Source organism: Sprattus sprattus (assembly GCF_963457725.1).
Source record: "Sprattus sprattus genome assembly, chromosome: 5".
In the NCBI taxonomy this organism is placed as follows: Eukaryota; Metazoa; Chordata; class Actinopteri; order Clupeiformes; family Clupeidae; genus Sprattus; species Sprattus sprattus.
Genome location: NC_137924.1, coordinates 45,610,393 through 45,635,834, shown reverse-complemented (window position 1 = coordinate 45,635,834; position 25,442 = coordinate 45,610,393). Strand labels below are relative to the sequence as shown.

The 25,442-nt window shown below is 41.0% G+C and overlaps 2 protein-coding genes across 2 annotated transcripts; both read left to right on the top strand.

The window, feature by feature from the left end:
• Positions 1-457: 457 nt before the first annotated feature.
• On the top strand, positions 458-14,941 carry LOC308365892 (cornifelin homolog). The gene is made up of 4 exons (XM_080839510.1): positions 458-582; positions 1,278-1,370; positions 3,526-3,677; positions 14,658-14,941. The coding sequence occupies exons 2-4, from the start codon at positions 1,280-1,282 to the stop codon at positions 14,805-14,807; spliced, it is 393 nt and encodes a 130-aa protein (XP_080695636.1). The 5' UTR covers positions 458-582; positions 1,278-1,279; the 3' UTR covers positions 14,808-14,941.
• A 1,496-nt stretch (positions 14,942-16,437) lies between these two features.
• On the top strand, positions 16,438-25,167 carry LOC308365324 (cornifelin-like). Its single transcript, XM_080838707.1, has 4 exons — positions 16,438-16,570; positions 17,629-17,729; positions 19,369-19,520; positions 23,881-25,167. Exons 2-4 carry the CDS (start codon positions 17,633-17,635, stop codon positions 23,968-23,970), a joined length of 339 nt encoding a protein of 112 aa, XP_080694833.1. The 5' UTR covers positions 16,438-16,570; positions 17,629-17,632; the 3' UTR covers positions 23,971-25,167.
• The last annotated feature ends 275 nt before the right edge of the window (positions 25,168-25,442 follow it).

Here is a 25,442-nt window from a genome sequence, read left to right as displayed (position 1 = left end):
ATTGGTTGTCGTAATGGATTTTTTAATGTTTTTTAAAGATGAGGCACTGACACATAGGTGACTAGGAGTGTATAATTGCACGTTATCATGACGGTCAACAATTTAGTAGCATAATTGTTTCCTACTGGCAGTTTCTGCTCTTACTGGTCTGTGGTTATTATTATTGCAGCCAGTGCATCCAAGGGCTGAACACGCAATATATTACTTTCAGTGAATCGTTGAAACACCTATGCAAGCTGCTCTTTGAAAGGGGATTTTTTTAGTAGTAGTTTATTAGTAGTAGTAGTAGTAGTAGCAGTAGAAAAAAAAAGAAAATTGGCTTTTTATCTACGGATGTTGGGATCGTGCATGAGCTCGCGCCGCCCATAACCATGAAACGAAACTTAAACTCGATCAAAACCTTATTCTGGTTCAAATCATTGCTGGCATAACCACAAGACAAAACCGGATATAACTCCAGTCTCTCACTTTCGTTATTCAATGATTCACTTTTCTCTTACAGGTCATTAAAACTGCACCTCAAAAATACCCTTTGCCAACCCGAGACCTAGGCACAGAAAGACAGCGAACTGCTATAAAAAGGTAAGACCACCTGCTGGGCACACACATCATACTTCAAGTTGCTAGCGACAGATAACATACAGTAATTCATATTTCTTATTTCAGCCCGTTACACAGAACTACATAGGGAATGTTTTTGGATGGCTAGTGGGGAAGACAGAGGTGTTGCTCTGTACTTTACATGAATTTGAGGATGGTATCAAAACTAGTTGCCTATAAAATTATTCCTCAAAAAGTGTCATATTCTATAATAACATTTGTTGTAGGTGCTACTACTGGCGAGCTGGAACCATGCAAACCACAGGCTAATACATACAAACTATTATTTGATTATCCAAGTGGTTCGCAAGGGAACGGAAATGATGTGTTCATTGAATTATGGCCAAGAATTATGTTTCATTCTGCTCCATGAACGATGCCGGGATAAAGATAGTGGGAGGCTTTCTCAGCCCCAATGTTGAACCAAGAACGTGTTTTTCAGGTCAAGTAATACTAGCAATTCTAGTAAAACGTGCTTGTCTGTATTTGAAATGCAGTCATACATTAATGCATTGAGTATAGTGTGAAGTGCTGTCTTTCAGGAGTTATTAACCAATATAAAAATGGATGGCAGACATTTTGAGAGTGTACATACAGTATACTGTATTTATAAAACTGACCTTGCTTCATCTTAACTTTATCTTAACTCTCTCTCTCTCTCTCTCTTTCTCTCACAGTAATGGCAGCAGTACAGGTAACCACGGTGACATCCCGCACTTCTGGTGCTTGGACCACTGGGCTTTGTGACTGTTGTTCAGACTGTGGCACTTGTAAGTCAACTTTACTACCCCTGAGTTTGTGAGAACAGTAGATCCAAAGATTTTAGAATACTGACCGCATCAATCCTCTCTGGTAGATCTAAGCACTGCTTATGTTTTATGTACCGGTTGTAGAATTGTCTTACAATTCTCTGCTATCAGTAACAAAATGGGTCGTGGTCATAGAACCAAGCACATTCAGATTCCTTTTCATGCTGACAGATAACAGGAAACTGCATCACATGATCAGCCACTCCTGCTAATTTAAAGTACTGTATTAATGATGTGCAGGTCTTACATGCAGTTATATTTATAATTTATGACCAGAGGGACACAGCTTTAAGGCATAAAGATGCACATGGAATGGCAGGGAAGTCATCTATACATCTAAATCAACGTGCCTGTATTTTCCTTTTGTTACCTCTGTCCATTCAAAAGGCCATGTGGGTGTTTGCTCTTTTTAAAGTTACACTATGCAAACATTTTACACTTTAGGAGGTTTTGGAACATAACTCCTTACTGCTGCTTAAATAGCGGACATTTGCTTGTGTTCTCATTTTCAGTACATTTTCATCATTTGTTGCGCAACTATTTGTTTCCAAGGGTGTGGTGCTGACCTTGGGCAACCACCCATTTAGCAAGCAAAAAAGGAATGAATGCCAGACCAAGGTTCTGTTGATACAAGTGCACTTGACCTGACCACTACATTAAAAGAGGCACATAATTGATCACCCATCAAGAGGGTAATGGATCTTTGTGATTGAGACAGACCAGTCATTAGCTTGAGTGGTGGATGTGATGGAGAAGCAGTGAAGCAGTGAGTTTTACTGTAGAGGAGGATGCCGTTGAAGCAGACAGGACAGAAAGACAAGCAGCTGCTGCAGAATGTTATATATCATTCTGAGAGGAAGTTAGACTGTAACGCCAGATTACGAATGGTAGATGACCAATGTTTTGAATCAGTTTTGATGATAGTTTATCATGATATCACTCGTGGCAATCATCCCAGCTCCAATTGCAAGCAGCCTGTGTGCAGGTGTCGAAAGCGAATTTAAATCTGTTACCCCTTAGAGAAGGAACTACATTTCCCTGGGGAGTGTAAAAGGACTGCACTATGCAAAGCACTGTGAAGGTATTTCTCTGATACTACAGAAACACAGCCTTGGTTTGAACTAGGGTTTTCATTATATTTTCAGAGCATTGGGAAAGAGCGTTTGTAGATTGATTGCACAAGAAAAAAAATCCTAGGCTTGTATATAGCTCTGTCTTCTCATTCCATGGTTGTAAAAAAAAGATAGAAGTGCTGAAAAGACACTTTATAACAGTGGGGCTGAGCAATCTATCATGTCTGAAGAATGTTATGACGAGGTTAGATTGGCAAAACGCTCTTCAAAGGCCCTTTGTCAAGTAGGCCTCTTTCAGAATGCTACATGTATTTTATTGAGGTAAATTCCTCCTTATGTGCACCCAAACCCAAAGAGAAATACTGAAGGGGAACTGTGTTCTCACATGATGTAGTCCACTCAGGGCTAAAAGCTCACAAGTGCTGTGGTAAGACCTGCTACTAACCAGTCCTGTCCAAACTCGGGTAAGACCTGCTACTAACCAGTCCTGTCCAAACCCGGGTATGACCTGCTACTAACCAGTCCTTTCCAAACCGGGGTTTGACCCCTTTATTCGTTTTTTCTTTTCTCATTGTTGTGGCAGTCCTGGGTTCAGATGTGATGGGACTGATTTGAAGCCTGTGTACTGCAGTATCAGAATTGGGTGACATTTATTATATTTCAATTATTTTCATATTTCATTGTTAGCATATGTTTAGGATTGATCAGCTGTTGAGAAATCTGTGATGGTGACACCCTCCATTAGATAATGGAAAACATTGATACACTTAATTATATGAAGAGTTATCAAATGCAACAAGCAACACAGGTGTTAAAGGAGCTCATTGCCAGTCAACAACAGGATGTGGCATCATTGGTCGAGCGACTTTTGATGCTTCCCTTTGAAAATAACTCTGATCAGATCTCTCTCTGTATTTTTTGAATTCTCAGAAAACTCACATCTTTTTGTTGCAGGCTGTGTTGCAACACACAACAATCATGCATTCATTCTATATTTTAACATTTGTGTTTTGGCCATTTTCCTGTGCCTCACATCCTTCCAGGCTGCTGTGGGTTCTGGTGCTTCCCCTGCCTGCAGTGCGAGACTACCTCCCATCACGGCTGGTGCTTCTGCATGCCTCTGCTGGACCCCCTGGCCTGCTTTGCCGTCTCCTGCTGCCTGCGCAAGTCCATCCGGGAGCGCCATGGCATCAACGTAAGGCTGCTGCGGGTCTAAAGGGTGGGATAGAGGATGAGGATGGGGTCTGTATGATGAAGCAAAGGGGAGGAAAGAAAGGGAAAAGTGTTGTAGAGAGAGAGAGAGAGATAGAGATAATTGAATGAATGTGAATACATTAATGGATGCAATGGTAAATTAGATGGTGGGATTTAAGAGAATGAGGAATATAGTTGTGTCGAAGAAGACAAAGTAATTTGGTATGCAGGCTGGGCTACTTGTCCCTGCTCCTTGTTTACTTTGGTTGTTTTTGCTTTGATGTTTTGTAAGTGACTTTGGACTTAAGCATCTACTTAACTGTTATTATACTATAACTATGTTTATTTGTTATCATACATGTTCCATTGGATATATTAAATAGGAACATAGGAATGGTGTTACCAAATTGCACAAGTCAGACAGACAGGCGGACAAAAAGAAAGAGATTCCTGTACAAGCGATATGGTTGGTTGATCCATATTTATAAAGATAAAATTAGATTAGATTCAACTTTATTGTCATTGCACAGAGTAAAAGTACTGAGACAACTAATTGTAAAGGAGAAAGATGCTGGAAATAATTACCAGGCCTTTAAACATGAGTGCTTGAGGGCATAGAATGCAGTCAGGGCTGTATCCTGTCCAAAGTCCTTCATGTGTAATCACTATGACAAATAGACTGCATTTATATAGACTGCTTTTCTACTCATAGGGCTTTACAGATGACTGCCTCAGACATCTACCCATTCACACACCAATGGTGGAGGCTACTACCTATTTAGGTGCCATAATTCAGCGCTATTCAGCCTCTTGATCACGCCCCCCCCCCCCCCCCCCCCCCTCCCCCCCCCCAAAAAAAAAAAATCCCCCCTACCAAAGCACCAACCCCACACCCACCCCGACACTCACATACTTAATGATCCACGTTATGTGAAACTGACATTTATTGTTACTTAATAATAATTAAAATAAAATAAATAAACTATCTGCTAAAATAAGAATATTTTTTCTTATTCAAACATATACAGTACCTTCATTTGTCAGTCCAAATGCAGCATCTTTCCATTTACAGTGATCTTAATAACTGATAAGTTAGGTTTTGAACTGAAAGTTAACTGTTTTGAACAGAGTATTTTACCGGAAGTGAACATTGACTGGGACAGGTATCCATGAATTTTGGAAGAAGGTGTCATTGCCAGCATTTGTATCTAAGCATAGGGGCAAGTATCTACAGTTTGGTTCACATGGTCTACTGGTATGCTCAATGTGTTAAGTGTTTTGGGAATGTGAACATGGTTTAGGTAAATTGACTAAAACGATAGGAAAAAACTGTAATAGAAACAACTAAACAATGATTTACTTCATAATGATTAACTTTACAGCAAAAGGGCTAACTTTAACATCTATTTTGACTATGTGTGTGTGGGTGTGTGTGTGAGGGAGAGAGAGAGGGAGAAACTGAGTAAATGAGTGTGTGTGTGAAAGGGAGACGTGAGAGTGAGTAAGTGAGTTAGTGTTTGTGTGTGTGTGTGTCTATGTGTGAGGGTGAGTGTGTGTGTGTGTGTGTGTGTGTGTGTGTGTGTGAAAGGGAGTAAGTGAGTAAGTGTCTGTGTGTGTGTGTCTGTGTGTGTGTGTGTGTGTGTGTGTGTGTGTGTGTGTGTGTATGTGTGTGTGTGTCTGTGTGTGTCTGTGTGAGAGTGAGTAAGTGAGTTAGTGTTTGTGTGTGTGTGTGTGTGTGTGTGTCTGTTTGTGTGAGGGTGAGTGTGTGTGTGTGTGTGTGTGTGTGTGTGTGTGTGTGTGTGAAAGAGAGACGTTTCTGTGTGTGTCTGTATGTGTGAAAGTGAGTGAAAGGGGGGTGTGTGTGTGTGTGTGTGTGTGTGAGAAAAAGGGAGACGAATGAGTGAGTGAATGGGAGACAAGTGGATGTGAATGAGTGAATGTGTGTGTGAGTGTCTGTACACATGTGTTTCAGTCTTTGTATGTGGGGTTTGGTGAAAAGAGTGGGCCAAGGCGGGGATGGAGTTGGAGGGCAAAGGAGGGGCAGCTCCCCATTCTTCAAGCTGTACAGGAGGCGAGCAAATACCTGACAAAGCAGACGAAAAGAGAGAAGGAGCATATAAGTAAGCATTCAGTATGGGGTTGGCAAGTCGATGCGTCACCAAGACCAAAATCGCTAGCAATTTTAACATAGTAAAAGTCAACATCGAACAGTTACATCAGTTTTCTAGTCGACACCCACATATTTTAGCTAATGTTTCTCCTCACCTCCACCTCATATTCTTTTTTCTTCATGGAAGCCTGAACTTTCCCTTTCAAGCTGCCACCTGTCATAACATTCACACTCACAACTTGTAGCGTGGCTAACGTTAGCACAAACAGCACTGGGTCCTTTTTGTTAGTCGCACTTTCATGGAGTTCATTGAATGAGATATAAAGGTCTGATCGACTTACTTTAAAGTGTAGATGAATCCTCGTGGTCTCGTCTTTTCAACGAGGTGTTCCTTGCCTTCGTAACCTTAGCAGGCGTTTTACAATCCAACCGTAAATATTGGCTTTAACATTACAGTATACATTGGCAGCTGAGGATTTGGATCCGTGACGTCACACTTGCCAACCCCATAGCATTTTAATACAAATAGCATGAATTGTAAGGAGTTATAACTGCCACTTACTGTGTGTGAGTGTTAAGTGCAGGATTAAATCCTGATTCTTTGTGCTTTAGCATTGGCAAATGCAGTGATGACATCTTCCATGTCTAGCTTTCTCCTCACATCTGGCTCAATGGATATTACTGCCAGATCGCTCCTGAGCCATGGTTGACCTCAGATATGTCTTGATTAGTTTCAAGGCAGAAAAACTCCTTTCCTCAGAAGCAACAGTGACAGGCAGTGTGAGAAGTATTCCGAGTGCAATGCTTGGGTTGGGGTAACAATCCAGTAAGTTCTCCTTGTATATGTAATCAAGCATTTCTGAAGGGGAGGAGATGCCGTCTGGAAAGGCTTTGACCGCAGCCCTTATCTCCTCTTTTTACCACCTCCATCTTCTTGCAGCTAACGCCTAGTGTTCTTTCATGCACTGCTTTTTTCATGTTCTCCACTGAATAAAGAAACCCATAAAGACCGAAATATGTCTGAGCAAATCGATTTCTGATGCTACAAAGGGAGAACTCCCTGTTGAAATGCTCTTCAGGGGTGAACTTTGTCTCCTCTCTTCCTTCATACCGGCATCTTCGAGTAGTGGTTCGCTGTCTCTGTTCAGGGAGTGTCATCTCAATTTTGAATGCCTCTGCCATCTCCCTGGCATCTGTCTGCGTGGATTTAAGCCCACTTTCTCTGTACTCTTGCAGACTTTCTCCAAGTTCATCCATCTCTCTTTTCACTGTCTCTATTGAGATTTTTGGACTCTGAAAGAGTTTGATGATTTATTTGGTACAAAATGTTATACCAAACAATAACACTCACAAGGAAACTCCAGGTCTGTATGTCTTTCAGAAGTGCTTCACAGACACCTGGAATGTTGTCTCTGCCAGGAACTGGATCAAGGATGTCTCTATGGCAACCACAATCTTGCGGACTGAGAATCTGACTGATTTGTGGCCCAGTAGGGCAACAACCCAGGCCTACACACACACATACACCAATATGCATTTCACCCTCCTGACCCCCATCCCACGCCTTTGACTGCTTCGTGTTTGTCATGTCCTGGTACATGTCATGAGACTCCTCGCTATCCCTAGCGCCAACGCAAGTGAAAGCTTTTTCATGTAGCTCTGGTGTTTTGTATTCATGTATGTATTGTTTGTGAGTTGTATGTGCTTATGTGCTGAGGTGTGTTTTTTTACTGTTCCCACACTGTACTCCTCTAGGAGCATAGTCTGGGTGTTTTCTTTTTTTTTCTCCTCCCCTCCCCAATGTTATGCTGTTATTCTTCCCTCAACCATGAATTTCTATCTATCTATCTATCTATCACACTTGGACACAGTCTCAGAATCTTTAGGTCTTTTGGTCATAGCATGGTCAATGAGTACCTCCAAGGCTTCCACAAACTGAGGCATTTGGTACCGGAGAGCTTTTACACTGTCCACTCTGCACTCCCATCTGGTTGAAGACAGACTTTTGAAAGTCATCATCTGTACATGTTTCTGCATATTCTCCCAGGAACTGAACAAGTTGTACAATCTCTGGAGGACACCAAAGAAGTTCACAGACTGTCTATATGACTGTGCCGCGTCACAAATAACCAAATTGAAACTGTGACTCCCACATGGCACATGTAGGGCCTTCTTGTTTGTGTCTAGCACTCTCCTCTGTACACCCTGGTGCTTACCCTGCATGTTGCTCCCATTGTCGTATGCCTTCCCACGACAGTCACAGATGTTAAGATCAAATTTGGTCAGTTGGTCCATGAAAGTTTCATACAGTCCTTTCCCAGTTGTGTCACGGACGTCAACAATTTCAAGAAAATGTTCCTCAATGGAAATGCCCACATTTTCTGCACAGTTAACAATGCGCATTACAAGGGATAGCTGTTCAGTATGGCTGTTGTCTGGTGTACAGTCCAATATGACAGCAATGTACTCAGCTCTCTTTATCAGAGATACAACAGCTTTTGTGGTCTTTCGTGCTAGTACAGGTATTATCTCATTCTGGATCTGTTTGCTGAGGTCATGATCTTTGCATTTCTGGCTTTGGATTCTCCTTAAGTGTTCATGTATTACTGGGTCGAATTGGGCCATTAATTCGACCTCAATTGTGGTGTTTAGTTTCAATCTTGCCACAAGTTGGCGCCAATTCTCCATATTATTTACATGCTCCCTGCTGCGCTCATCGTTCTTTCCATGCACGAAATCCATTGGTGCTGAGTGCGGTTTTAACAACAATAAACTGCATCAGCACTGGTCGAGTAGACTAGCCACTTCCTTGTAATTTGTTCCCCATTTTCGTTTCAAAGTTTTCAATTGTGAATCTCCTTGGCGGGTTATCTGTGTTTTGGGGGAAATTAAAGTTCCTAATTTGAACGGGTCCTGTTCTTACAATTTCAATTCTCTCACTATCTGTTATTATGTCACGCCATAATGCTGGGTCTTCACTGATCACTGTATCATTGGGGTACTCACATTGCTGCCATCACTGCTCTCCTTATCATCCAGCTGTGCCTGAGCAGGGATGATGACCATGGCAGTATCATGTGCGTCCTCAGTGCAGGTGTCAGTGTCAGGGATATGGGCAGCTGTGGTACATGATGAAGGCTCATCGTTTATAGAAGCAAGGCAGGCAGGGCTAGTTGGTGCTTAGTTAGCTGTAGTAGCTGCTGCTAGCAATAGCTAAACCTGGCCCAGCAGCACATTATCAGAAATGTCTTCATCTTCCACGGATGAATTCTTTGATTGGAAAAACTGCGTTAGCTTAGGTACTTTCTCCTTTAACTTCTCCTCCCTTTTATCCTTTCTTTTGTCACTGCCCCTTTCAAATCGTTTCATGTTTCCACGATCACACACACTCCACCACACGACAAATTCTCCTGACAGAAACGTCACATGACCTGGAATAATATGTTTTATCATGGATTTAAGATACATTTTGCTATAAAGAGTAGATTTGAAGAATTGTATTTTCATGCTTAATTTGTATTGTCCTTCGTTTGCAATGACAAGTGATTTATTTTAATTATTAAAAAAAGAACGAGGCCCCCTGGTGGCCGAGGCCCTAGGCAACTGCCCGACTTGCCCAATGGGACGCACCTCGTCTGTTGTCTTTGCCTTCTCTCAGCAGCAAAAGATCGTAGTCAAGACTGTTTTTGTTCATGGCACCTTAGTGGTGGAATGACCTACCTATTGCTGTGCGTTCCAGTGCAAACCATGGTTCATTTAGAAAAAAAGTTTAAAAACTCTCTCTTTGTGTCACATCTGTGTAATTAGTTGATGTGGCGGAGTTGAGCTGGGTGTTGATTTGCCATTCGTGGGATGGCTGTTTTTGCCACGCCACTCCTTACATACTGATGACGTTGATTGACTTCCCTTCCTCTCAGAATCCAATATTTTCTCCTCAAATCTGCAGAAACCCACTCTCTTTCAGGATTATGGAGATGGTCATCATATTGCTGGGTGACTCTATGCTTGGGGTCCATCACAATTGGGCGTATTGCCTCAGCAGCTAACGACATGGTGCAGGCGCCTAGCAACCCATATGAGCTGTGAAGTACTATTTCATTCAGATGCAAGTGTAATGAGGAGACTGGTGCTACCCACTATCATCTGCTGGCGATGTAACCCAAAGCAATCTTGCTGAGTACTATCCTGCCCATCCATTGACAGACCAGTTGTTTTGACTAACTCTTGTACGGTCTGTAATCAGTCGCCATCAGGAACAGGAGGACTGACTGCTGTTGTGGTGAGACCAAAGGAAGATGGCTTTCCACTCTTTCTCACTGTCAGCAGGGTTGGGCCACACTTGTGGTAGTTGAGGCTTCTGGTCTGGTTTCTCTCGTAGGACGGCTGGCTCGCAAAACCAGCAGCGGTCTGCTGTAAATTCTGAAAGAAGATTCCCATGGATGATATCATCAGCAGGATTACTTCCTGAATCTACAAAACGTCGCGTCTCTCTGGATCCTGGATTTCAGCGATGCTCATACTCACAGACACCTTATTACGACAAGAATATGGCTGTGGCCAGACGAGGACAGAAGTTGAGATGTCACTTGTTGGATACGGAGGGTAAATTCTTCTTTCAGCACCTTGACTAGCTTCGCTCCGGATAGCGCTGCGCACAGCTCCAAATGAAGGGGTGGATTGTTGTGTTTCCGGAGCTGCGTGGGATCTGGCACTGAGGAAGGCTATTTCCTCTTCATCCCCAGGGCTTCTGTCCAAAGATAAGCCACAGAGCCATAGGCCATTCAGAGCGTCACAAAATATATGCATCTACGTTTGACTGCTTGAGGAGTCCATCTTTTTCCCACTCCTGCCATGAATGGAGCAGATTATCAGATAGCGATGGGATAACCTAATCCCTCATTTTGTCCCATAACCGCTGTACTACCACCTTAGCTCCGGTGGTATTTGGCACAGAAAACCCCAGAGGGTCATACTGGCTCGCTAGCACCTAGTATATTGTGCGCATGCTGGTGGCAGAGTGCTCTAAGGGGCAGATTGCCTTATTAAATTCTTCCGTTTATTTCTCTTAGATTAACTTATTATGTATTTGTGAGTGGTTTCTAAAAAAATAAACAATACAACAGATAATTAGTATTAAGATTACTTTTCTTATCAATCTGGTTAATAGATAGATAATAAATAATTACAAAACATGTTTTGTTAAAACATTCATAATACCATTCATGCTAGCTAGCACTTACTAAAAGCTAAACCACATGGTTAGCATGACCATGCTGGAATGAAACCTCAGAACATTCACCTCAACTATGGAGATAATTCTAGAAATGAAACATTTTGCAAGGATCAAATCAGTCACAGGGGGAAGTGAAACAGTCCAAATAGGATTGGACTTTTTACCAGCTATACTTCCTGCTTCGTCACCAACGATGCAAGCTGATATACTAGTTTTTCCCCCTCCAAATCCTGTTTGCAGTAAGACAGCAATTACTTTGCCCTTGATGAATAATATAAATGTAATTATTCGATGTTTGCTAGCATTGCTACTATAGTTTGTAGAGAAGTCCACCTCTGCCACCATTGTTGGAACTACATAAAAAAATCATTGCACTTAGACAACCCTACTGGTCGCTGATTGGTCTGCCCTTCAGAATGGCTCAGCAATTAATTCTGCAAAGAGGGTAACTAGACTGTAATCCAGGTTAAAACTGATCTGGGAGCAGTAGGCAGGCAGTGCCAGGCTAAGAGGAACCAGGGAGGAATGTGAATAAATGTGCCAATCAAAGTTGAGGAGAAGAATTCTCAGATCGTTGGAAACGTTGATTTGGTCAGTTTTGAAGAGAGGGAGAGACATGCAAAAGGATGGACAAACATGAGGAGAAATATAGAGAAATCCTCTTTGTCATTATAATTATAAATATTGTTTGTTGAGAAATAACTCAATAATAAACAAACATTCATTCATCAAGAACAAAACAATTCAGAAATGGTCCTCTAAATAACCTTTTTATACGTATACCTGTTGCCATTACAAAAGGACCATCAGACAGACTGAATACAATGGGCCTGTTGGCCAACTTGTGTTTATTTGAGGAATCGCATTTAAGAAAGTGTTTTTAAGAAATTGTTAATGCTAAATTTGTGAGAACTCGTTGGTGATTGCGTTCACATTAACTCTACAGACATCCTCGGATTTAAATAATTATAATAATAATAAATATGAGAATATTTGTATCATTAACAATTACGTTCACATTTAGTCATGATTCTACGAGGCATCTTGATGTAAATAAATAAAATAATTTAAAGGACTACACCAGGATGCTGCGCTAGTCTAGTGATCGTCGTACAGCAATCCAGACTATTCTCATTTGTAGTGTTGTGTCTGAAGAAGAAACATCAGAAAGAAACATTTTAGAAGAAACTTCAGAAAATGATCGAGAATGAGGCCCATTGTTATGATTGTCTCAGCCTTCACATGACGAAAAAAAACAGCCTCTGTCACTGTGATCTGTCTTGTCATCTGACGTCTTGCCTGCGTTTCTGCCGTTCTCATTCTATGCTTATCTATCAATTTTGCTATCCTTGTTTATTTATTTTATCCGTATAGGTGTTGATGTTTAATTTTGTGATTAATTTAAAGTCGTCCAATTTCAAGTCATCCATTCTTCAACACTAGCTGCTACCTTATCTTCAGACAGAAAGTAACGTTAAATCTCCATGGCAACAGCTCTCAAGGGTTTGGGAAATAATCGGATTTATTGCTTCCTTCATTATTCACACACAACCTTGCGGAAAATGATAAAAAATAGAAGCCAGATCTATTTTTGATTATCGGTGCAGACATAGGCATACGTTCTGTTTCCAAGTCTGGTGCAGCCATGCTCATTGGGCCTCATTCTCACAGGATTCATGAACGCCTGGAAATGTGTTCTTAAAAGTTTAAAAGTGTCCATAGCTGTGCACTGATTATTAAGCCCAATTCTGTCCACTGGTGAGGGTGTGCTCACCTGTGTTTGCGCGCACGTGTCTGTGTGTGTGTTTGTGCGCATCGGGACGGAACTCCACCGTGCGCAATACAGAGAGCAGAGGAGAATTGTTAACGCGCGACCATGTAGAGACAAAAATGACATGCCGTCGTGTAAATGAGATAAAAACAACATATTTGTTGTGTTTAAAAAAGAACAAGCTATCGACCTGTTATATAGGGAAGGTAACCTTAAATGACTTCGGTTGTGATCTGGCGCTATATAGAAAATTAAATTTAACAAAATGAACCTGAGCCTTCGAGGGGGGGCGGGGCGACCCCCTCATATAATGGTAGGGGAAACACTGCTTCTAGTGCTTTTGATTCAGCCTCTAAGGAGTTGTAATTCACAGAAAGACATGAGAGTGTGTGCAGCAGATAGGGTTTGGGACTGGAGAGTTTGGGACAATTTGTGTGTCACTGTTTCACACTGATTCACTGCCCATGCCTTGCTACACATGTTGTCCCAGCAAAAGAGAGGCTATATCCAACAGCCGTCTCTTTGACTGCTGGTGGTGGTTAGCTCAGGAGAACTGAAATAAGGAGGAAGTGAGTAAAAGCAAAAAAGCAGAGGTTAAACGCTTCTGTAATTTCCACCACAGGTGCTCTCTGGAAAGAGGATGAGAAGAGACAGAGTCTTGCGGTGTGGTTCCACTGGCCAGAGGAGAGGCCAGAACAATGAGATCAGACCTGAGGCTCCATGAGCAGAGCCTGATGAGGCACTAATGCTTTCAGGGCTTTCAGTGCTCACCAGGGAGACACAGAGAGGGCCGTGACGAGGCAGAGAGAGAGAGAGAGAGAAAGTGGGGTTGGTGGTGATACAAACAGAGAGAGAGAGTTTTTGTGAAGTATGGGTGAATACTAGAGATGGGAGAGAAAAAAATCGATCCAGTGGAGCATCGTGATATTTTTATTCTGTCTATGAAAATGGTTATGAAAGTAAGGTTTCACTTTTTCTTTTCTTTTTTTCCCCATTGTCATTCCAACCACGGTCTGGTAGATTTCATGTCTAGATAATCAGAATGGTCTATACTTGTAGATCTACAATATCTGCACATTTAGAAATGTCTAAAACTCTGTACACCTAGTTTTATTAAATAAACTGCTATAGTGGCTCTGTGGTTGGAGTCAACACATCACAACTACAACTACTGGAAAAGGCTACACAGAACACCTCTAATGTAGTGGTGGGTTTAAAAGACATCTGCATAATTGCTTGGGATGTTACATTTCAACCTTAGCCTAGCATGACTGGGTTTCTATCTTCTGGTTCCAGTGTAGTTTAACTGTGTTTAAATCAGCCATACTGTCTAAAATGCACTTCAAATAGCTTGCTGACTGTTGGAGCAGCTAGTTGCTAGCCCCCCCTCCCCCACTTAGTAAAACCTGTTCAGTTCTGTTTTAAACACACAGGGGTCTTTTATCTATTTTCATTGAATAGACTGTAGCACCAATATGTGTTTACTGTGTTTATCTTACAGTCACAGCATTGTGCACGCGGATATAATACAGAACCAGTTTGCTCATGTCAAACCTACTATAATTGCAAAAGCCAACAACTTTACACACACAACAATAAAGGAAGTCAGCAGAGGAGGGGGTGTTAAACTGTGGTGATATCATTGAGACGGATGCTGAAAAAACTAAAACCATGCAGGGGACGTGCAACACCATAGTTTTGGGCGCTGATGTGCTAGTTGTGGTTGCAGTTGACATGAGTGAAGCAGTAGTTGCTTTGACTGATGGCCTTTTTGGAAGGTTGCATTCGGAAAGACTTAAAACTATCTTTTCTCCCCTGTCTCTTTCTCACTCTCTCTCTCTTTTTTCTTTGGTTCTCTCTCTCCCAGGGTTCCTGCTGTGATGACTGCATCACAGTCTGCTGTTGCTATCCTTGTGTGTGGTGTCAGATGTCTCGGGAATTGAAGAATCGTGGCGGAGCTACCTCCACCACTGTAATCACCCAGCAGGTGATGCCCCAGCAGATGATGCATGCCTAAGAGAGAGAAAAGGGAAGCCACACACACACACAAACACACTCCACACACACATGGACCCAACCGCCCACAATCACAGACACACACATATATCTCTTACTAATGTTTTCATGCATTGTATGTTCATAAGCAGTGAAGAGTAGGACAGTTTAACATTTTTGACATTTCTTCCTTAAAATGGCTTCTCAAAATAATGCATGTCAGACTATACATACTACAAACGCATTAACATGTGGAAACCTTAACATGCTTGTTTTTGCACTTTGTTCGTACTCATATCTGCATACGTGTCTGGATGTGTGTATCTGTTTTTTTGGAGTGCATGCAGTTATATTGTAAAAGCTCATAACCAGTGTGTTCAATAACAGCGTTTGTTCAATAACTAATGTGTTGAGAGTGTGTTCAATAACAGCTAAATAAATGTTTTTTTCTGACCGTTTCTAATGATGTCTTTTATTTTATAACCTTATCCTGTCACGTGTTTCTCTGATGTGCTCTCACCTATACGCTCTTCCACACCTAATTTCCATTCTGGCAACCCAGGTGCCTAATAGTCTTACTAAAAGTATTACTGGGAAATAATAGGGATCTTAAGGCCTGATAAAACATGTCCATGTCCAAACATGTTATTTTTAATTGCATAAATCACAGTCCATAAATTCGTTCTGTACCATGCAGGCGATATGCATGAATAGTTTAACCAGTATTAAGATAATGGAAAGGCTATTACCAGGGTACAGTAATGTTCCCTAGAGGAGGCCATTGCAGTGGTGGGGAAGAAAAGTACTGATTTTTGAGGCAGGAGAAAAAGATTGATGGGATGAGGCAGTTGTGGACAAACTCGAAAACTCCTAAATCTCAAAACATTGAGGATAAGTTTTAACTGAAGATGGGGCCTAGGAAGAGTAGTCACATGGACCCACTGTGTAATATCTAAGGGCAGAGAGAGCCAGAGCAAACAAACAAACAAAGTCCTATGAGGGTCCATGGTGCTGGCAGTGGTCAAGGTGACTCCTGTGGGTTTTCTAAATGGTACCTTATTATATGTCTGAAATAGGTTAGGGTTATATTGAAAGTAGTTATTTTCCATGTTGAGGTGTAGGTTAGAATGTTTGATAAACATCTGCCCCTATACCTGTTGGAGACAAAGGCAGAAAGTTCTCATGGAGTTCATAATGGTGATTGAATGGCGAATGGTGATGGGGGTCAGGTCGTGGGAAAATATGACTTGGCAAAGATGATGACGTCGAGGGGCAGGTTATTGATTTTCCTTATTTTCACGAATCTATAAGAAGGGAGAACCAGGGAGGAATTGATTCTGGCTATAGATGAACATTTTGTGTTAACTTTTATTCGAATTAATAGATTGCCATTATAATTTTTAAAAAAAACTTTTATCCGTAGGTGCTTCGTTCTTAAAGATAGTTAACAGTAAGAAGCAACACATGCACTTGATCTTTTTCTTCATAGTTGTGGTAGAAAGATAGTTTCGTTTCCATTCTTAATGAAACCCACGTACGTGGATAGCGCCGCCCACAGTCAGGTCAGAGCCAACAAACATTTTTGCGCATCCTGGAGGAGGTAAATGAAAACCTTTTACCGAAAGTCAGGCTGTGGCTACACTGGATTACAACATTCTTCATCGCGCCTACGCACGCTTAAAAAGACTGATCTGCTCTGACATTAAGGACTGCTGCTGACACCCTGTACTGTTATTAACCGTTGCGTTAGTTCTTCAAAGAGGAGGCTACTCGAGGATAAAACTGGTAAGACCACAATAAACCTTTCTGATGGGTTAACTTCTCCACATGTATATTCTATTGCTTATTTATTTAGGCCAAGGTTTTCTTTGTTCACACAAGGTTCTCTGAAAAAAAAAAAAAACTTTGCAAATGTCCCTGAACCTGAAACAAACTCTACCGTACAGCCAAATGTCATAAGTGTCAATGTCATATGAGGTTTTGATTTATGTGTGTAACCGTATATCTTTTTTTATCCTTTATACAATTTCACACGTTCACGTTTCTCTTAGGAAATAAACGCTTTTGCTTTAGACTGCCATGTAGGACAATGTAATGCTTTTGAACATTTTTTTATTATTATTTTCTAACTTCTCATTTAGGCTACAATTTTGTCAATAAACGTATTTTATGTCCGACTTAATTTGAAATATGCGTAGGTTGCCTGTCTCACCTGGTATGCATTAATCTGTCAAAGTACCGGGTGTACGTGAAATAATACTCGTTCTGTTCTTCTATACGACTTTTGGAAGTTCTGAGCTAGAAGCACTGACCTTGGCCGTCGGCAATGTCTCGCTCGAGGAACAATTCCTGGATTTCAGACAATTAAATAAGCGGGGATATATGTGACTTGATGATGGTCCAAAATCTTTTATTACGGTAATGATTTAGACTGGCTGGGGGGATGGGGTAGGGGTAAAGACAAGATAACAGTCAAGGATAAGTTATTTGGGGAAAATATCTCCCTTGCATGCGACCAGTTTTTTTCTTTCTTTTGTTTTTGTCAGGGACGGTCAAAGTAAAACAAACCAGAGATTCTCACGTTCAGAACCAGACCCTGTACGAACTCAGCCATCTTAGCCTGAATGATAAACATGTGTGGAAAACATTGTGCTAACCCTCCCCCCAAACACACACACACACACACACACACACACACACACACACACACACACACACACACACACACACACACACACACACATATCTGACGCAAGTGAGTTTAATGTCGCAAAGCTGCATTTTCTAGTGGATGTCAACTTTAAAAAACGTTATTTTGAAACCTTCCTCTCTTGCTGTCTTAGAACCATGGCAGTGCAACAGCAGGTAACCACAGTGACCACCACCTACAGCACTGGCGCCTGGAGCACTGACCTCTGTGACTGCTTTTCAGACATGGGGACCTGTAAGTGTCTTTCCCTTCTTCAGAACAGTACACCTGAGTTCTGATCTTTTGCCATGTCTGTGTACTGTTTCCATGATTCTTTCACCATTTCATCCATCAAAAATCCTGTCGAGTGGTAGGATTTGAGTTATTCTGCTTAACTTTGCTTAAAACAATAATTATTGTTTAATAATTATTTCATGTTAGCCATTCTGTAATGTCACATAGTGCAGACATTAGAACTCACATTTCATGGGGTAAAGCCAGATGAAGTTGTGGGAAAAAACTGGTGCTTGTTGCAATCAAGACATCAGCACATTTAATTTAAAACACATGTTCTCTTCCGTGCCTGTAGTAGCCTTCCTACACCCACTGATTAGACCAAATGTTGATTCTCTAATGTTTAGTCAAAGGCCTTTTTTCTGTCTTATCCATGGGCTTATTCACGTGACAAGCTACTGTATTTAGATATTTTAAGCCTCTATGCTATTCATGTGATAAACACACGTACAGCACAAATTAAATGGGTTAATAAGCTTCTTTTTTTTATTGGTTACACTTTTGTAAATGCTATCTACCTTTTGTTTTTTATCCATCCCAAAGATCTTTGAAACAGTTGATTTGAAACGGTTGACAGTTGCGAGTTGACCTCAAGTTGACCTCAAGTCCAAGTTCAACATGGCTCTATGGGTCAATTCCTTTCATATAGGAAGCCATGTATTCAGTATTTGCTCTGTCTAATGGCTGGCAGTATTCTTACTTCCAGTCCCCTCTTCAGTCTGCAATGTTTGTTGCCCACCTTAATGGTATTTGATTGATCATGATCTACTGATGAGTGCCAGAGAGAGTTCATGTAGACATGCATACACTATGCAATAAATAATTTGCTACTTTTTGATGTATGTTTTAATAAGCAACTAGTTTTGGTTTCATCTTTAAATTTATTTAAAATATAGTATATGATCATGTGAATGATAAACACACCTATCTTTCCCACTAACCATCCAGGTTATGCAATGTGTAATTCTGTGAAATGGGATGGAACACCTTACAAATCTGTAAGAAACGCTTTCATGGGAAGGTTTTCACATGCGTTGGAGGTTGTTTAAACTCACTAGTTTAAGGAAAAAACGGACTGCTGCTTAAAGTGCTGGGTTTTCCCCTTTTCATGATGGCTGGACAGAAAACAATTACGTAGTAAAGAAGGGAAAACCCCTGAAACCCCTGGGGTTTCCAGGCTGGACAGAATTCCTGGGAAATGTATGATTTTGGAGGCTGAGAGTTGTCAGGGGCCCCCTGATAGAGAGAGGAGCAGTTTGGCAGCAAATTGCATTTTAAAGGGAGCGCTGGCTAAAGTAAACAGGAAAGCTGCTGTGGCCGCTGGTTTCCTCTGGTGGGCGCGGCAGGCAGGACAGAGTCTGTGTATGGAGTGATATGAGCCCTCCCTGCTCTTTTTGTCATCATGAAAATTAATGAAAAACCACAAAATCCTCACCAGAACCCTCTTTCCATCTGGCTTCGTCATTCATATATGTGCATGAATTAGCACACAACTCAGACTATATAAACCTGACATGCAATCACAAATGTGCTTTGGGAACTGTAAGGTACGCATGCATCTACCCTTTCTTATACCTCTTATCCACTTATGTCTTTCCAGGCTGCTGTGCGTTCTGGTGCTTCCCCTGCCTGCAGTGCCAGACGGCCTCCCAGCACGGCTGGTGCTTCTGCATGCCTCTGCTAGACGGCGTGGCCTGCATGGCTGTCACCTGCTGCCTGCGCAAGTCCATCCGGGAGCGCCATGGCATCGAGGTAAGGCTGCCGGAGGTTTCAGAGGGAGAGAGCAAGGGGGATCTGAGGGAGTCAGAAACATGCAGATAGGAATGGCCTGGGAAAGGGTTACAATGGGTGTGGTGTGCCGATGTAGAGAAAAATGCAAAAACAGGAAAAGAGGCAATCTTATGAAAATGGGATGAGATATTCACAGCTACCTATTGAGGCTGTTTTGATTTAACACAAACGTTGTGGTTTTGAGTTGAAAACTTAATTTCCTGGTGGCATCAGTCAGCTCATTCAGAGGGGGGATACAAACACAGTGAAAACCAGAAAGTCTAAAGAAATACTCTATTTTCAAGTCAACGCAGTTGCCAGGTGAAGATAGATAATAAGTAACATAATCTTATGGTAAGTCACTTGTCTTGGTTAATAGTTTGCACTTGAGCTACCTGAGGTACCTGAGTCATGTAAAGTTTGACTTTTCCTGGCATAATTCCTTAAGTTAAGAGTTAAGTTTTGACTACGTCACACATTCGTCTGTAAGAATGACAGAAGTCAAGGAGGAGGGTGGTGATACCTTGGTAACATGGCCGATTAGCTGCTGTTAAATGATATCAGTAACAATATTCTTCACTTCTTCTGTTGGCATTTCTCAGCACAAAGTGACTTTCCGAGTGGTTTTGCATAGTCTTACATGTGGGATAAAATGAGAAGTGTTGAAGGAGAGAGTGATGTGCAGGGAAATCAAGTAATGCGAGATACAGACAAAGCTATCTGTCTTGTAAACTTGTTGTCGTTCAATAAAGGCTTTGAATCATGTCCGACTGACTATAAAGGCTTTGAGTCATGTCAGACTGACTAATGTCCAAAGTCCTCTCCTTCTTTTTGGAAACCATAGTTAACAGTTCTGTGTGGTGAAAATTCACCCTAGTTACCTCAGGACTCAGAAACTGCATATAAGTACATTTATTAGACAAACAACAACAACAATTGCAATCCGGCTCCCTCCCAGCACAAGGCTGAAAGTGAAGCAATATTAAACACATCGCACAAGGTTTATATAGACAGAAGTTTAGCTTTCAGTAGGGATAACCACGTGGTGGATCTCTGACATCGGAGGCAAGGATGGAAGTTTTGCATGGTCGGAAGAAGCTGATCACCTCTGGTCTAAACATGCTCTTGAAGATATGCAGTCTAAGTGGCACCTAATATTCTAAGTTACACACACGCAGAAACACAGAAAAGCCATGTTCCTGCTAACATCAGTACATGATTTATATAAGGTAATTAATAATACAAGGCACTTGATTATTATATTCTTAAGTCATTAAGAGTGTTTGGAAATGATCTCCATCAAGTTCTGTGGAAGCATGATCACAGTTCTATGGAAACAGATTAACTTTCCACAGTTTCACTTTCCACAAGGAGCCAGCAGGGCATCAATCAGTGTAACTCTTGCCTCACCTGTTGTAAATATGCCTGATCATACATTGCATTGGTGAAAGAAGCCATGTTTCTACTATCAGGCCAACTCCAGCTGAGTTCTGTAATGTAATGCAACTTGACAGGGTTCATACCGCCATAAAAGCTAGAAAAATCATGGAGAAAATAGCAATTTCCAGGAGATGTTTTGGAAAAATAAATAAAGCCTGGAAGTTTTTGAAAAGTCATGAAAATTTGCTTCACAAGACCTGTCTATCATACTATATGTGGTTCAGTTAAGATCAACTGTGGAAAATCTATATCGGTTAAACGATACAAAACAGATTGACCGCGGTGAAGTTGCAAATAGACATTAACCAGATATTCACCAAATATCTGGATCTCATTAAGTTAAATAAACTACCCATGCCTTTTGTTATCCTACTTTATATTCGGTTGTAAAATTAGAAGTAGTGCTCGAATATAACATTAAATTAGAATACATTACAATTTAAGACAGGTAGCATCCTACTGTTCATGCCACCTTTATGGATGCGCATATGGCGTTTCAAAATAAAAGTCACTCGAATGTCCATGTATACTGAATGGTAACGTGTGTGCTGCAAGTTAAAAATCGTTGAAAGGCCAGGCATGGTCAACAAGTTTTTTTTCTTTAAATATTTCTCCTGATTGCTCCAGAATAAGAAGAATAACAACTGAAAACACATTTTGGGACCTTTCTATTCAAAGGTCCGAGCTGTTTCTAGTGTCGTTTAGGAGTTTATGCGGTCATGAAAAATGGTAACAATGTGTAAGCCCTTAACAAACATCTCTAATCAAAAGAATGACATAATGTTGCTTATTTTGAGAAAGAAGTATCTATATGTTCAAAACACATACTTAGCAACCTTGACAAGAAATGAATGTGATTTGCTGGTAAGACAATGGCCTGGTTTGATAGCAAGAAACGCAGACATTCTAACTGTTCTGTAAGGACACTGCTCTCTAAATCATCCTGAGCTCCATCTGAAAGAAGAACACTAAATGTCAAGATCTTCAGTCTCTGCTCAACACCAGAGCGTGGCTGTTGGTCCCACTCGCAGGCTGGAAAAAGATCTTCATTGAAAACTCATTGCTGCTGTGTCTCTGGACTCTTTTATAAGAAAACTTTGGAAGTTAAAAACTTCTATAACATATGGGAAGCTTGTAAAAGTTTCCGAAATGTAGAATCCTAGTTGTTGGTGTCAGTCAGTTGGCAACCCAAAACAGCGCTATGCAACTCTGCCTTGCATGTGCACTTTGCAGTATGTACTCAACCAAACATGTGCACTTTGCAGTATGTACTCAACCAAACATGATCACTTTGCAGTATGTACTCAACCAAACATGATCACTTTGCAGTATGTACTCAACCAAACATGAGCAGTTTGTAGTGCACAGTTACTAGATCAAACATGCTGAGAGGGGATGTGTGTGTATCTGTGTTTGTGTGCTGCAATGTATAGGCTTATTCAAATGAAAAACACATCACTGGAAAAGAAGGTAGTTAGCTTGGGTAAGTTTATCAGTTGGTAGCAAGGTCTGTAACATTAAGGTTATCAATGATAGCGGGGTATCTCTTCTTTTTTTTTAAAGGGATAGTTCGGTTTTTAAGACATGAAGTTGTATGGCATCTACATCACCAGTGTAATGCAATCCACGCTGATTTACCTCCGACAGCGTCCTGTGAGCAGAGTTCTCGTCCAGTTTTGGTCAAACCGAAAGTAGTCCGGCAGGTTTCTAGACCCAGGAAAATAAAACGTTTCTCTTCCCAAAACATTATGTGTTCAAAAGAGTGATATATTTGCATCCCAAAACCGTTGTAGTGGAAAAAGTCACACCTCGTTATCACTTGGCCCTATTTTCAATACACTCGATAATGCAATCTCACAGCCAGAGTCTACCTCTTTGATTCGCGAAAGTTGATTCGCGAAAGTTTGATTCACCAAAGTTGCCTGAGAGAAACGTCCATCACAGGAAAAGGATGCTTTATGTCAATTTTATCAAATGTTGTCTCAGTTTTCATCGTTTTCCTGTGATGGACGTTTCTCTCAGGCAACTTTGGTGAATCAAACTTTCGAGAAACGTTTTATTTTCCTGGGTCTAGAAACCTGCCGGACTACTTTCGGTTTGACCAAAACTGGACGAGAACTCTGCTCACAGGACGCTGTCGGAGGTAAGTCAGCATGGATTGCATTACACTGGTGATGTAGATGCCATACAACTTCATGGGTTAAAAACCGAACTATCCCTTTAAGTGTGAAAATCAATTAGCCGGTGACAGTGAGAGAAGAGACAGAGTCTTGCGGTGTGGTTCCACTGGCCAGAGGAGAGGCCAGAACAATGAGATCAGACCTGAGGCTCCATGAGCAGAGCCTGATTAGGCACTAATGCTTTCAGGGCTTTCAGTGCTCACCAGGGAGACACAGAGAGGGCTGAGAGGAGTCAGAGAGAGATAAACAGACATATTGCATCATCTGGTAGGCTAGTGGAAAAGATAGGTGTGTTTATCTCACAATGAATTTGAAGATGCTTCCAAATCTAGTTGTAAAATCATTCCTCATATTGTTGCTTTTGGAACATTTGGTATGACATTGGTCAAAAAAAGTTGAAGTAGTTAAATGTGCCTGAATCATACTAATACATTTTCTTGCATATCTACCTGCTGGAGCATGATGCACAGCGCTTATGTAACTACAAAACATCTTTAATGTCCACATGACCACACATGTAGAAGTGAAAGCAGTTGAGAGCGGACATGCATGGAAAGGAAGAGGTCCTATGAGAAAATGAGTTACGATGAAGACAGTTACCCGTTATGACTGTTCAAGCCTGACACAAACATTGTGGTCTTGTTGTGGTCTCTTGTTGTATGTTGTAAACTTAAATCATGTCCTCTCTCTATCTCTCTCTCTCTCTCTTGTTTCTCTGTCAGGGTTCGTTGGGTAAAGATGTCCTCACATCCTGCTGTTGTTACCCTTGTGTGTGGTGTCAGATGTCCAGGGAGCTGAAGAACCGTGCCTAAACTACCGTAGTTACCCAGCATCTAGAAGTAAAAACAATGGAAAAATGCAGGGGAGAGAAATGAGAGACACACACACACCACTAGGACTTTTGAGGGGAAGAGAGAGAGACACACACACACACCACTGGACTTGTGAGGGGAAGAGAGAGAGACACACACACCACTAGGACTTGTGAGGGGAAGAGAGAGACACACACACACACCACTAGGACTTGTGAGGGGAAGAGAGAGAGACACACACACACCACTAGGACTTGTGAGGGGAAGAGAGAGAGACACACACACACCACTGGGACTTGTGAGGTCTACTTATAAAAGTAATGTTAAAGTTAAAAGTTGTTTGACCATTTGTATTTCTCTGGTTGTAAACTGTGATTAACTAACAAATTTGGCCTTTCTTGAAATCCAGTCTGGGTTTATTTGTCAGTCCATCTGACTCCCTCTGCGTTACTTGTGCTCTGATAGTAAAGAACTAAATGCCCATTGATCTGAATTAGGCAGTACAGCTTAAATCAGCACAACAATATGCAGTATGAGCTCAATGTAAACTGATTGCCCATACTGGAGTTTTTACACGTCTTCACTGAAGAAAGCCAAACATCAATGCCAATCCAAATGTTGCAGAATTCAGATGACTGAAAACTTCTTACTGCTTGCTATTACAGTAAAGCTATTGTTTCTCCAATATGATGAGACCAAATTTAAAGTTAAAGTGTTCTTAGGTACTTAGATTATCACATAATCCTAATTACTCTGCTTAGAATTAAAGAAATAAAACAAGGAAGCTACAGCTCAGATAGCAGTAGATACATTTTAACACTCCTACACAAAACACTCCTACATTTGCAACACACACCTGCTCACATTAGCCGTTATGATGTCATGACAGGTGCTATCATGTATTATATATACTTTCTTTTCAATAATACTGTAAGTAGTCAAATATATACTTAAAGTATATGCTTTAACTTCAAATAACCCCGTCTTGTAATTTACACTCTTTCATATTGTCATTTTTGAAAGTACAATATGTAAACTGCTTTAAAGTATTTGTACTGGTATGCAAACACATCATAATCTTAATGAGATATGTTTCTCATAGTCACAGTAAATATGCTTCAGACATTCACACTCATTATGTTGCCATTTTACTAACTATGTGCTCAGCAGGGACCAAATAAACAAAGGATGTCTGCATATGATTGTCTTCTCATTTTATTTCCATATTGTTCTGTAACATACTTCTGTCACATGCCCATGCATAAACTGTATGTTCATATCACGTTTACCAGATGTTAAATGAGCGTGCTATCTATCTATCTATCTATCTATGTATCTATCTATCTATCTATCTATCTATCTATCTATCTACCTATCTATCTATCTATCTATCTGCCTTTCCTCTGGTAACCCTGGTCATGTCCTAATTTGTTTTCAAATCGAATTGCATTCTCTTCTTCTTTTGGAACGTT

Coding starts and splice junctions, on each gene's coding strand:
- LOC308365892 (XM_080839510.1), top strand. CDS start 1,280: ATGGCAGCAGTACAGGTAACCACGGTGACATCCCGCACTTCTGGTGCT. Junction 1,371..3,525: donor TTGTTCAGACTGTGGCACTT/GTAAGTCAACTT, acceptor ACATCCTTCCAG/GCTGCTGTGGGTTCTGGTGC. Junction 3,678..14,657: donor GGGAGCGCCATGGCATCAAC/GTAAGGCTGCTG, acceptor TCTCTCTCCCAG/GGTTCCTGCTGTGATGACTG.
- LOC308365324 (XM_080838707.1), top strand. CDS start 17,633: ATGGCAGTGCAACAGCAGGTAACCACAGTGACCACCACCTACAGCACT. Junction 17,730..19,368: donor CTTTTCAGACATGGGGACCT/GTAAGTGTCTTT, acceptor ATGTCTTTCCAG/GCTGCTGTGCGTTCTGGTGC. Junction 19,521..23,880: donor GGGAGCGCCATGGCATCGAG/GTAAGGCTGCCG, acceptor TTTCTCTGTCAG/GGTTCGTTGGGTAAAGATGT.